Here is a 13,526-nt window from a genome sequence, read left to right on the forward strand (position 1 = left end):
GATGTAGTCTTAACCAAACAAGAAATAGAGGCAGTTGCAAAAGTAAGTAACACTGGGGAAGCTAGGTGGCGCAGTAGATAGAGCACTGGCACTGGATTCAGGAGCACCTGAGTTCAAATCTGACCTCAGACATATAACACTTACTAGCTGTGTGACCCTGAGCAAGTCACTTAACTCCCAACCCCCCTCCCAAAAGTAAGTAAATTTGAATATATGTAAGTGAAAAGCTTCTATACAGACAAAATTAATGAAACTAGAATAAGAAGGGAAGTTGTTGAATAGTGGGGAAAAAAATCTTTGCATCAAAATTCTCTGATAAGGATTTGGTACCCAAAATATATAAATAATTAATAAATACATACAAGACCAATAGATAAGTGGTCAAAGGATATGAATAAACATTACTCAAAAGAAAAATTGCAAACTCTTGTCCAAACAAAAGAATGTTTCAAATCTCTAATAAGAGAAATATAAATCAAAACAACTCTGAGGTTTCACCTCACATCCTGAAAACTGGCAAAGATGATAAAAGATGGCAATAGTCAATGTTGGAGGGACTGTGGGAAGACAGGTACAATGATTTCATCGTTGGTGGAGTTGTGAATTGGTACAACTATTTTGGAAAGTAATTTGGAATTGTGCAAATAAAGCGACTAAAATGTCCATACTGCTTTGATCCAGAGATTCCATTATCAAGTTTATATATTATAACCCCAGGAGACCACTGATAAGAAAGTCCTTATATACACCAAAATATTTATAGCAGTACTTTTCGTGATAGCAAAGAACTGGAAACAAAGCAGGTGCCCATCACCTGAGGAATGGCTAAACACAATGAAGTATGTTGATTGTACTGGAATATTGCTGAGCTGTAAGAAATGATGATCATGATAAATACAGAGAAGCACGGAAAACTTGACATGAAATGATACACAAGGAAGTAAACTGAGAGTCAAGAAAACAATATACACAAGGATTAAACAATATAAATGGAAAGAACAAACACATACAGAAAAATCAAAAATGAATGTTGCAAAATTATAAAGAACCTGCATGCCTCAAAAGCAGAGATGTTCTCTTCCAACCCAACCCTTTGCAGAGGTGGGAAGTCCACAGGTGGCACACAATGTACACACTTTTGGACTTTTTCAATATACTGACTGGTTGCACTGATTTTTTCCTCTTCTTTTTCTTTTTTTGTCTTTTAAAATATACTGTTTGTTATATGGAATGGCTCCCTGGGAGGGGGAAAGAGGAAAAATACTGGGGAATAACTATGACATAAAAAGAAAGAAACCCATGAGAGTAGGAAGGCAGAGAATGGCTTTAGAGAAACATTTCCTGAGAAGGGAATAAGTTTCTGGATTTACTAAGGTCACATACCTGTAACTGCTTTATTGTTTCTCCTCCTTTGCCAATGACTAGCCCCACTTTAGATGCAGGGATGAGAATCTCTTGGATTGTGTTATTCCCATCTACATCATTATGAAATCCAGGTCCGTTCCGACAGCGATCCACAATTTGTCCCAATAGTCGCTTGGCTTGTCTTTGAGGGAAGACCAAAAGAGAACTACCATTAAACAAAATAGTTTGTGTAACACAGAGAAAAAAAGAACTAGGATAGAGATAAGAGAAGAAGTCCAGAGCAGGAAATGTAAAAAAAGAGATAGGAAGAAAAAAGAGTAGAGGTTATTAGTATGATTCATTCCTAAATTTCAAATTGCTCTTTAATTCATTTACCTGCTTTTACTTCTTTGCTGAAGTTAGGAACCATCAGCTTGGTTTTTGTAGTGAGAAGAAGCAGTGTCTGTCTGTCTCTACTCACACGTCTGTTCTTTTTTAGTCACCTAAGTTACTTAACAGTCTAGCTAAGAAAATTCAACTATCTTACATGTTATAAATATGTGTTACTCAATACTTTGCAATGAGAATCTGGAGACAGTCCAGTTAATAGAGCAATAAGGATATGGGGGGGAAAACCTCTAAAATTCAGGTTTTCTTCTAGCTGCTGGTGTTGATCACTTGTCTGATCTAAACTTTTAGGGCTGAGAACCTGCTTTTGGCTTCCTCCTCACGTGTTCCTCAAGTATAGCTTCTTTTTAATATTTTGCTTTAGTTCTGGACTAACCATTGCTGTAAGAAAAATATGTTTCTGCCACAAAAACCTTATTGTTTGCCCTGTAATGTATACTCACGAGTGACACTTATTCTGGGTCACTGCTTGCAACACTGTAAAATAAATTTAAACTTTTCTATAAATCTGTGAGCCATGGAAATAATGAAACAACTCTGCCTACTGAGAGACATAATCTGGAACCCACCTTTGTCCACAAATCACATATAACTGTAGACTGAGAGAGACTGTGAGATACAGACGAGCACGCACAGGAGGAGAGAGACAGAGGGAGGAGAGAAACAGAAAGAAGATTGAGATGAAAAAGAGAACAGAAACACAGAAAGACAAAGAGAAGACAGAGAAGGAAGAGAGAGAAACAGACAAAAGATTGATATGGGAAATAGAGATAAGAGAGTCAGAGAAAGAGAAAGAGGAAAAAGAGAAAAGGAAGGGAGACAGATTCCCCCAAATTAGCATAACTTTTTCCACAACGATCTTCAGTTCCATGAGACTGAAAACTGGTGTCTGTGAAGGTCAATTACTTGTAACAGCAATGGAAAACAGTTCTTTTCTTAAAGCTACTACAGGTCCTTACTCCTATTGCCCCTCCCCAATTCTAGACTACCCACATGGTCCTCTGAATGAAACAGGAAATCACAGAGATCCAAATTCATTTGGATCAAAAAGAAGCAACAGGATCGAATTTATAATGGATACTATGATGCTATGCAGTATCACCTAGATAATTTCAAAATAACCCTTTCAGGAAGAAGCATCATACTAACACCAGTAAGATAAGACTCAATTTGAGCATCCCGATAGAGTGAGTTCTTTAGCATGGAAAACTGTTCAAACTGTGTTGTGCATACCCTGAAAACCTAGTTCATAAAGGAGGTATCATGATAGCTATGAGAAATTCAGCACAGGCTTCATGTCACTCTAAGTACGTGGTAGCAGAGAAATGCCCATAGTATGGCAACCCCAAATTTTATATACATCAGCACTTGCTGGTTGTGGTTTAGTAACACAGTACCAATTAACAGTGTTTAGTAACAGTTCTGCCCTTCCATTTCTCCCCTCTTTAGGGAAGGGGGAAGAAAAGTAAAAGGAAAAAGTAAACAAAATTAACTTACTCAATACTTTCTGGGGTTCCGGTAAGTACACAGGGCCTCTCTGGAATCCCAGAACTCTCTACAAGAAGAATCAAGAAAATAAGGTGTATTGGTGGGCGCCTGGCAACTAAGTATCTTTACTACAGTTTCTGTGCTTGGTTATCTAAGGCAGCCTCAAAAATTCCCGTCTCTTGGTAAAAAGATTCTCAATTTTCATATATAGCTGGGATATTAATTTGGCAGATTAGTCTTTCTAACAAAGAAAATCTAGAGGACCCAGTAAAGATTTATGAGTCAGCACTAGTTATTATTCTTAGCTCCCCTTCTCTCCTACTGTGATATGTGGTTATGTCACTTGATTAGCATGGTTAAGTGGAAAGACCACTGTCTTTGGAGAGGACTGGGTTATAAATCCTACTTTTGATGCTTACTACCTGTATAACTTGGGCAAAGTCACAACTTCCCAGGGCTTCAAAGGCCTGAGGGTCCTTTCACATTTAGTTTTGTGATTCTATGATCATTTTATTCCTCAATTTTCTCATGTGTAATGGGGGATAACAACTATTTGTTTGCAAAGAGCCTTGAGATCCCTGATGAAAAGGCTAATGAGATGCACAGCAGTTGTCACCAATATTAATTGCATAAATATCTGACAAATCATCAACATACCATATAATAAATATTTAGTTTTTTGACAACCAACACATTACGTACGTTTTATTTTGTTTCATTAAGTCATTAAGTACACCGATATGCTTACATATACTTTGAATGCATACATAGTAGGATTAAACTGAAATCCTCCTCCAGCATAAGAATTAAAAGAGTATTCTATACAACATGATTTATATCTAAGGTTTCAGCTAACAAATTATCTTAAAATATTATAAGATTTTGCTTCATTGACAAACATTTTCTTTATTCAAATATCTATCCCTACTGCTCTTCACCTACTATAATAATCAGATCTAAACCCAAATTACATTATAAAGAAAAACCACATCTTTTAGTATCTGTCTTGTTCTCTACCCCAATACTAGGCAATGAGTAAAATGAAAGGCTAAGTAGCACAAAGGCCTACATGACTTTTAAGGAGCTTAAGGCATAGTAGGAGGATAAGCCAGCATACAAATAAGTGTGATACCAGGCAGGATGGGATAAACTCAACAGAGAGGTACAAATACGGAATGTGTGGCATACTACCAAGAATCTATCCACAGCAAAACACTGCAAGGAGAGATTCCTGAAATCTGTTTGACACGAGCCAATATGGATGAAAACAGAACACTAGCCATAAGAATAATGAGAACTGGTGGTCTAGACCAGTGATCTTCACAGTTCTGTAACTCAGGACCCTTGCAATCACCACTAACCCAAAGGACCACATGATCTGTCTTATCACCTGTAGAGTCAGGCAATATACTCTAACAGAGATCCTGGAGGTCCTGATGAGCTAAGGTTGCACAAAAATGCACACGGGTCTCTTTTGTGTTACTACTTTAGAAGCAAAGCCAAATGAGATTTGCCCCCACTAGATCTCCATCTTCCATTTTATTTGCAAAACCAGGACAATGATAAATATTGCCTTTGTTTTCTGTTTGGGAATAAATTTATCTCTCTGAGTTTCAGGGAAAGGCTTTGATCAAGATCCTATAAATTCTATGCAAAAAGCTAAGATGATAAATGGACTTAAAACATGCACATATCTGGCCATAAGAAAGAAAAGCTCTTACCTGGTGCAATCTGAATCTTGCAACCAGATTCTGCCTGAATCCTCGAAATCTGCTCACCACCCCGGCCAATAACTGAAACAAAGTGGAACAGGGTCAGAACTTACCCACCATAACTGACTTTCCCCAGTAATCAGCATCTACTTTTTAGTTTCCACTTGGGCTCACAGTAAAACAGGAGTGGGAGAGGACTTGATTACTAAGGTCCCTTTGCTACTCTAACATTCTATCAATCTATTGTTTAAGAGACAGGTAGTTTTGTTTCTAAATTTTCAGATACTCATTTAAGCCACGTTAGCCATAAACATTTCTAAAGGTGTTTGGTTTTGGTTCTAGTCATCCTGTAGTCGGGTAAAAGAGTGCACTGTCTTGCAGCATGAAGTAACTGGTGTTTAAGTTACCAGTTTAGTTTCAGAAGAGGTAACATGTCTCTTAATAAAGTAAACATTTATTTCTTAATGAATAAGGTAAAAAGGGTGATTAAATGCTTAGGAAATTGGGCAAGCCAGATACTTACTGAACCCAACCATTTTATCAGGCACTTTGAATTCTTCTGTTATTACTGCCCTGAAAATGAATAATATTGCAAAGTCAATAAAATAAATAAAAGTCAATAACATTTCAAAGTCAATAAGATAAATTTGGACTATCTTTCATTCTCAGTTTTCTCCTAAACTGATAACATCATAAGCCTAGAGTTGTAAACTTAATCACATCAGTTTAGACAATGGACCTAAAATTACACGAAGTCACTCAGATAAAGCACCTCGTCCCCTACCACTTGAATTGAAAAAATGTACCCAGAACCACTTGCTGTTCTTACCATTATAGGTGACTACTTCAGCAACTTTTTCCAATTACCAAACCTCTTTTAATTGCTAGGGTTTTTTTCCCCCCATATTTAATCAGAACATTTCCTGTTGCTGCCTAACTCTTAAATGTTTTGTTTTGCCCACTTTGATTAATAAGAGTAACTAGTCCGTGATTACTTCATAACATTCTTTTATGCACTGGGTGACCTTTGCACTTCTCTGGCATTCTTTTCTCCAGATCCAACAAACACCATTCTACTTTTCTACATATGCCTTGGTTTTCAAACTTTCCACTGCTCTTTGGCCTTCTTCCAAATTACCTCGGTCTTTTAAAGTATAAGGCCCTAAACTGAACATAGTTTTCCAACTGAGGCCTAATCAATGTTGAGTACAAAGGAATAATTACTCCACTCATTTTCTAAGTACTCCTGTTAAAAAGCATACAGTCTAGTTTTAGATATGCCCCCCCTCGTCCTTTTGAAGACAAGTACTGCATTGACTCATTCAAATGAACCAACAGGAGTACTTCCTAACTTCCCATACACCATATTATAGACAATACCCAATTTGTACAATACCCTGGAAAGCAATTAAATCTAAACATTTACCTTAAGAAGAAGATAAATGCAGATAGTTAGGGGACCCCCTCCCCCCCAAAAAAAATCCCTGGCATTTTTAAACACCTCACACACACACACAGAGCTGAATTTTTAACCACCATGGAAAGAACTGAAAAGTCCTATGCTTAGAAGAAATGCAACAGTGAAAAGCTCTTCCCATTATGTAGCTGCGATGAAAGCACAGGGAGAGACTCTTCTGTTGTAATGTACAATTCTTAGGTTTGTAGATGCAGAAGTAATTTCTGGCATGAAAATAAGCAATTCTGGGCCCTCCAATTATTTTTGAAATATTGATGCTAAGACTTAGTTTCATGAACACATTAAAAGATATTGTTTTCTTTCACATTAGGCTTTGTCCCAATAGGGAAGATAATGCTAACTACAAACGTGTATTCCCAGTAAAGTCAGAAGGCTACAGCAAAAGCAAGTGTTTATGTGGTACAAGTCAATTTGCTGTGCGTATTACTGGGATTTACCTAGAAAAAATATCCAAAGTTAAATCAACATGAAAATTCACGTGCCTGGATTTATCCAGCAACCTCCTTGTATAATTTTGGCTCTGGGCTTCTTTGGAGAATAAAAGTACAAGGTCACAATAAAAATATTGGGTCAATGTACAGAATAAATAAGTTGGAAATAGTTGTAAACATTTTTACCAGTATAGTTCTGACTGATCTAAGTGCTATAAGGAAGTTGGTCTTTTTCATTTCAAACAAAAATCTCAATTGTTAATGGTTTCTTCAATTAAATATTTTTAAACCTGGCCAGAATGAAGCTTTTTTGAAATAGTCTGCTCATCAACGGTAGTTAATAATTTGAAAGGCCTTCTTTTGTTGTTGTTCTTCAGTGTTTCAGTCCTGTCTGACTCTTTGTGACCCCATTTAGGATCTTCTTGGCAGAGATAGTGGAGCGGTTTGCCATTTCCTTCTCCAGCTCATTTTACAGATGAGGAACTGAGGCAAACAGGGTTGAGTGACTTGCCCAGGTTCACACAACTAGCAAGTTAAGTGTCCAAGGCCAGATTTGAACTCAGGAAGATAAGTATTCCAGACTTCAGGCCAGCATTCTATCCACTGTGCCACTTCCCCCCAACCCCCCAAGCCCTTCTAACATTTCTTTTCTTTTTTTCTTTTAAAGGCAATTGGGGTTAAGTGACTTGCCCAGCATTACATAGCTAGTAAGTGTCAGAGGCCAGATTTGAACTCAGGTCCTCCTGACTCCAGGGCTGGTGCTATATCCACTGTGCCACCTAGCTGTTCCATAATATTTCTTTGTAACATAATTAAAATGTTGGTGTTATAAGACAAAAATAACAGATATATTTTTGGCTTTTCAGATTATGGTAAGATCACTGAATTCTATGTCATATAACCTGATACAATATAAGAGAAACTTTGGCATAGTAAGGTAACTTAAAATGGAATCCTGTATATGTGTTTTAAATCTCTATTTTAGTATTAGTATCATTCTTATAAATTGTACACATTTCTGTTTGACAGAATTTCTTTTTCAGGCATAAAAGCACCATACAATGATTTCATTAAGCCTCTTTTTTTTTTTAGGGAGGCATGCAGAAGGCATTTCTTATTACTGAGACTTCAGCAAAGAGTTAAGTGACTATTCACTGAAGGTCACTTGGTGTGTCCCTACCAGTAGAATATGGGTTTCTAGCCTCCTACTTCCATGTAACAGACACTGAACTTGCCTGTCTACCATGAGCATCACCTTGTATCACTTATTCCAGGAGAACTTGTCTAAGGTAAAAAGGCTAAAGATTTCCAAAGCACTGGAAAAATTTGGTATTTCTTTTTTATTCAATGTAAAATCAATATAAAGAAAATCTCTAATATTCTGATAGTCCTATAATTCTGCGTAACAATATTTAAGTTTTTAACACTCAAAAACCATTAAATTTATCCCTTTAGGAAGTTGTCTTAGAAAAGGAAAGAAAAATACAAAAATCACAAAAACCCCAAAACTTTGGCCTTAAAGAAATCTAGCCTATAGTTTTTCCACATTCTCAACCTCTGACTTTCTAACACTCCAGTACAGATGGTGGATCAATAAACAATTAGAATTAATCAATAAATAATAAAACATAACCCACTGCTTACCTTTGATGTACCAAGGCCCCTAACTGGTTACCCACTGTGGCAAAGAGAAAGAGAAAAGAAAAATCAAAGCATTAGCACGGATAAACTAACTTCATCCCCATACAAGTTCTTATCATTAAAAAAAAAAACACAGAGAAAGAAAGAAAAGCAAACAGTAATTTAGGCTCAGTGGCTGAAATGAATGAGTTATATGATATGAAACAGGAGGGGATGTCTTGATCAACACAGTTTATAACCCAGTGTCCAGCTGAACACAGGATAAGAAATTGATTTGTGTATGTCCATGCTGAGAGTCATGGGAGAAAATCCTTCTTGCCCAAAATCCCTCAAACTCACCATCTCCTCCACGCTCTTAATTTAAACCTAGTGTAAGGATGGAGAGGATCATGTTTTTTTTTAAGCCAAATGTAAAGATTTAGCGTCATTCAAGGCATTATTAAAGATCATCCAGTGAGAGTTGCAGTCACTATGGAGATATATATATACACACACACACACACACACACACACATTTATTTGCTTTAATCCTTCCATTAAATGATAAGCTCCATAGAGGCAGGGTTTGTGCCTTATACTTCATTTTTAAGAGACTTACACCAGGCTTAGTACACAGTGGACACCCACTAAATGCTACCGACTAAAAAAATTATCATTCAAACTCACTTAAAATGAAGTCATTTTTAAAAATCAAAAACAATTCTGTTAACTTCCTATTACTACAGCAACCCTTTAATCAAGTTTTTCCTAAAGGCATTTCAGCCACTTTATGTTGTGGTCAGTTGGCAATTTCTCTTCTTTTCCAGCTACAACCAAAATAAAAATCATTCTGTTTTTCCCTCTGGGAAAAAATAGACTTCTTATCCAACCCATGAACTTAGAAAACAAAAAACCCAAGTGTATTACAAAGCAACAATCTGAACTTTACATAGAATTAAATAAGAATTTAGAAACAGGACTGTGGGGAAATGATTAAAGATAGACTAAAGATAACCAGGTGAAGACCTATATCATTTAAAAAAAATAATATTTTATTTTCCCAATTATATGTAAAGACAATTTTTAACACACAACTTTTCAAAATTTTGAGTTCTAAATTTTCTCCCTCCCTTTCTTACCTCCCTTCTCCCTAAGAGGGTAAGCAATTTGATATAGGTTATAGATGTGCAATCATGTAAATATATAATTTAAGACAAATGAGGAAGGGCACTGACACCTCAAATCCAAGACTCAAATAATATTTCTACAGTAAGAACTTAACCCTCAGGTCTCTGATTTGAAATTAAGAAAAAAGGATTATGGCATTTTCAAAGAAAAGTAAAATGCATGAAGAAATAAAAAAAATAAATGAAGCTATAGAGTCAAAAGTATTTTCTTTTGGGTCACTAGTTAAGTAACAATTTGTAGTCAGAATATCAATGTATACTCTAAATATGCCTATCTCAGGGAAAAGAGAAATGCTGTTTTAATTTCTCTTAATTTTGCCTTTTGCATATATTTGGTCCGAATGTAAGATGTTCCAATCAGAATATTCATCAGCAGAGAAGGTAGATGGAAAAACAACTGCTTAGGTGGTATTCTTGATGCTTAGCCAATCCTAAGTGAAAGCTAGATAATTGCAAATTTAAAAAAGAATCAACCAGTTAACAAACCCTACTATGTGCCAGGCACTCTCCTAGGTCCAAGGGATATAATACAAAGAATGAAACAATCTCTATAGTTGAGGGCACTACCAGTTATTGGCAAGAAGGGTTCCTGAGCTCCATCTTAATGGAGAAGGATTTTATGAGGCTTCACTGAGCAGACAGTACATTCCAGACATGGGGAATGACTAGTGCAAAGACATGCACTTAGGATATGGAGTATGTGAGAGGAACAAAGAAGAGGCCAATCTGGCTGGGTGGTGGTGGTGGGGGGGATTGGGAAGGGAGAGAATACTGTACAATAAAGTTAGAAAGACTAGTATCAGGTTTTGAATTACACCTCAACCTCTGAAGGGGGTTATGCCTGTACAGACTAGACTGATGGGTGAATTAAACCACAAATAATCTGTATGCCAGGTCCCTCAAGTCATGGCTAGAAGTTCCTATTAACTTATTTTCCAGATCTATTTCTAGGATTTGACTTTAAAGAACTCAGTAATAATTTATTAAAGGAAAAAAGAAACAAATGGTCACTTACAGGTGAAAATGTTTTACTAAGTCTCAAGAGACTTGCTACAGGCCCAGTATTTCCAACAATGGTAATAAAAATAAAAACAATAATAATTTATATAGTACTTTAAGGTTTGCAAAGTGCTTTACAAACATTATATCATTTTATCTTACAACAACCCAGTGAGGTAGGTACTATTTACAATGACTAGTTCTGCCGTTTCTCCTCCCTAGGCTCCACGTTTCTCATTTGTCAAATCGGGAAACAACATTTATGGTTTTATAACTGTCTTGACATATTCTCCAAAAGAACAAACAGTTTAAAAGAACAACAAACCTACTCAGCACAGTAAAAGGTAAAGACTAAAATAACACGGGAGCATGACAAATCAAAACTGGATACCAGATAGCTTCATTACATGCTGAACCAAAAGACTAACTGCTTAGCTGACAAGTAGAGATGCCTATAAATGTTGAAAATAAAACTGCAGATATACCATTTCACAAAGACATGGAAAGCTCCTGTTTTTACACTGAAAGAAAAGAAAAGTCTATATTCAAATTCAAAATCAGATTTAAGTACTTGAGTTGATTCTTAAGAATGTCAAATACCTTCTTCCTTCACGTAGATGGATGCAAACCAAGGCTGAAACACACAATTTAAAGTTACATTCATTCTGAGGCATTCCCATTTAGCTCCTAAAAATGGGACTAGTTGTTAGATGAGAAAAAGGTACTAGCATATGTTGAAAACACTACAAACTGATAATTCCAGGCACAAGACATCTATCCATAGCCTTAACGATGGGGAGGAGGTCAAACTCTGGAGGCCATGCAACGTCCCCTTTCTCATCACATGCATAGGTGCACCTATTGAGCACAATTTAACTGTAACTACAGTCACTTTAGTGCAAAAAAGCAAGAATGTTGAATAAAAATCAGTCCCATTTCCTGCTAATGGTGCCTGCTGGTTGATAATATTTCATCTTGCTTTAAGGTATACCTTAACTGAATTCTAGCATGTACACTCACTCATACATGGGTAGGCTTTTAATTTATTTTCCATCCTGTAAAAACAAGACATACCTCCTATGCTAAGGAAAGCAAAATCTCTACACAGAAAGTATGCATACTATATGTGAACATTCTCTTTAAGAGTAAGTCTTTTCACAGCTATGGGTAGGAGGTATCTCCTGAATCAAACATGGGAAAGAGTCATTTGCAAAAGATAAAAGATAATTTTGATTACATGAAATTGAAGTTTCTTCAAAAACAACACCAATGCTTCTAGGATAAGAAGGGAAGCAGATAAATGGGAAAAATATTTGCATCAAATTTCTCATGGAAGAGCTTGGTATCTAAGTTATATAGACAGCTAACAGATACAAAAAAACCATTCTTCATTAGGTAAATGACTAAAGGACATGAACCAGAAGTTCTCAAAAGAAGAACTGCTAACTATTAACAGCTGAATGGAAGAATGCCACAAATCACTATCAAGAAAAATGCAAAACAGGGGCACTTAGGTGGTGCAGTGGATAGAGCCCCGACCCTGGATTCAGGAGGACCTGAGTTCAAATCCAGTCTCAGACACATAACACTTGCTAGCTGTGTGACCCTTGGCAAGTCACATAACCCTATTACCCAACCAAAAAATAAATACAAATCAAACAACCTTGAGGTTTCACCTGACACTCAGTAAATTGGCAAACATGACAAAAGAAAAGAATAGCCAATGTTGGAGAGGTTGGTAGAGCTGTGAATTAACATGACCATTCTTGCACATAAAGTAACTAAAACGTTCATACCCTTTGATCCAGATTCTACTACTAGGCGGGCATGTACCCCAAGGAGGTCACTGATTAAAAAAACATTAAATATGCACAGTAACACCTCTTGTGGTAGTGAAAAGCTGGAAACAAAGCAGATGCCCACCAACTGTGGAATGGTTAAGCAAATCATTACATAAATAAAATGGAATATTACTGTGCTGTAAGATTATTAGAGAAGCCTGGAAAGACTTCATGAGAGTAAAGAAAACAATACACACAATGACTACAACAATGTATATGGAAAATAACCTAAAACAAAAGAAAAGAATGCTGCAAAATTACATGCTTTTAGTCTTATAATTTTCTTGACACAACTGTCCAAAAGAACAAACTTAGTTTAAGAGAAAAACAAACCTGCTCAGCAGAGTAGAAGGTAAAGACTAAAATAACAAGATGCTTTGAGCAGCACTTCCCACCATTCCCCACTCCTCTGCAGAGGTGGGAAGTCCAAAGTGGAGATACTGAGATTTTTTTTTTTGGATGTACTGACTGCTGGGTTTTTCCTCCCCCCACCTTGTTCTTCTTTTTAAAAAAGTATTCGTCGCTACATGGGATAGCTCTCTGAAAGTAGGGGAGGAGAGGGATACATGAAGAAATTTAGGTGATGTAAAAACAAAGAAATAAAAATGTATTTTTAAAAAATAGTGAAAATTTAAGACTAGAGATCAGTTGTGCAGATTTCACTTATATGAAAATAAAATGGTTGGACTACTGCTTTCCACTCCTCAAAAACTGCACTTATTTTTCTCACGCCAAAGGTGCAAATGAAACCAAGGCACAGTCCTGCCTGTTTTTCCTGTTCAAATTTAATAGCATTTTAAGAGGAAAACAAATTAAGTTCAGAGATCTATCTAAAGCAATAGGAACTAAAGTTAGAGCATGGCAAGATGTGCCAATTTTAAAGAAAATAATCTTCCCCACTAAAAGCTTGGACTCACTGATTTCTTGACCTTTAACACTCAACACACCATAATTAGGATAAAACTTTATACTTGTATAGTGAATCTATTTTGTTTCAAAGTTGGTCTCAGGAACTGTGT

General features: G+C 36.3%; 1 protein-coding gene across 3 annotated transcripts in view; it reads right to left on the minus strand.

Moving 5' to 3' along the window:
- FUBP3 (far upstream element binding protein 3) overlaps positions 1-13,526 on the minus strand; it is a 72,894-nt gene that overhangs the window by 27,544 nt on the left and 31,824 nt on the right. For all 3 annotated transcript variants that reach the window (XM_020973553.2, XM_078149995.1, XM_078149994.1), the window contains exons 3-7: positions 8,505-8,538; positions 5,476-5,525; positions 4,962-5,033; positions 3,250-3,307; positions 1,384-1,546 (exon numbers count right to left, since the gene is read on the minus strand). In XM_020973553.2, the coding sequence (XP_020829212.1) occupies positions 1,384-1,546; positions 3,250-3,307; positions 4,962-5,033; positions 5,476-5,525; positions 8,505-8,538 (377 nt within the window). The remainder of the gene's footprint in view (positions 1-1,383; positions 1,547-3,249; positions 3,308-4,961; positions 5,034-5,475; positions 5,526-8,504; positions 8,539-13,526) is intronic.

Source organism: Phascolarctos cinereus, unplaced genomic scaffold, assembly GCF_003287225.1.
Source record: "Phascolarctos cinereus isolate Bilbo 61053 unplaced genomic scaffold, phaCin_HiC Scaffold_2;HRSCAF=192, whole genome shotgun sequence".
Lineage (NCBI taxonomy): Eukaryota > Metazoa > Chordata > Mammalia > Diprotodontia > Phascolarctidae > Phascolarctos > Phascolarctos cinereus.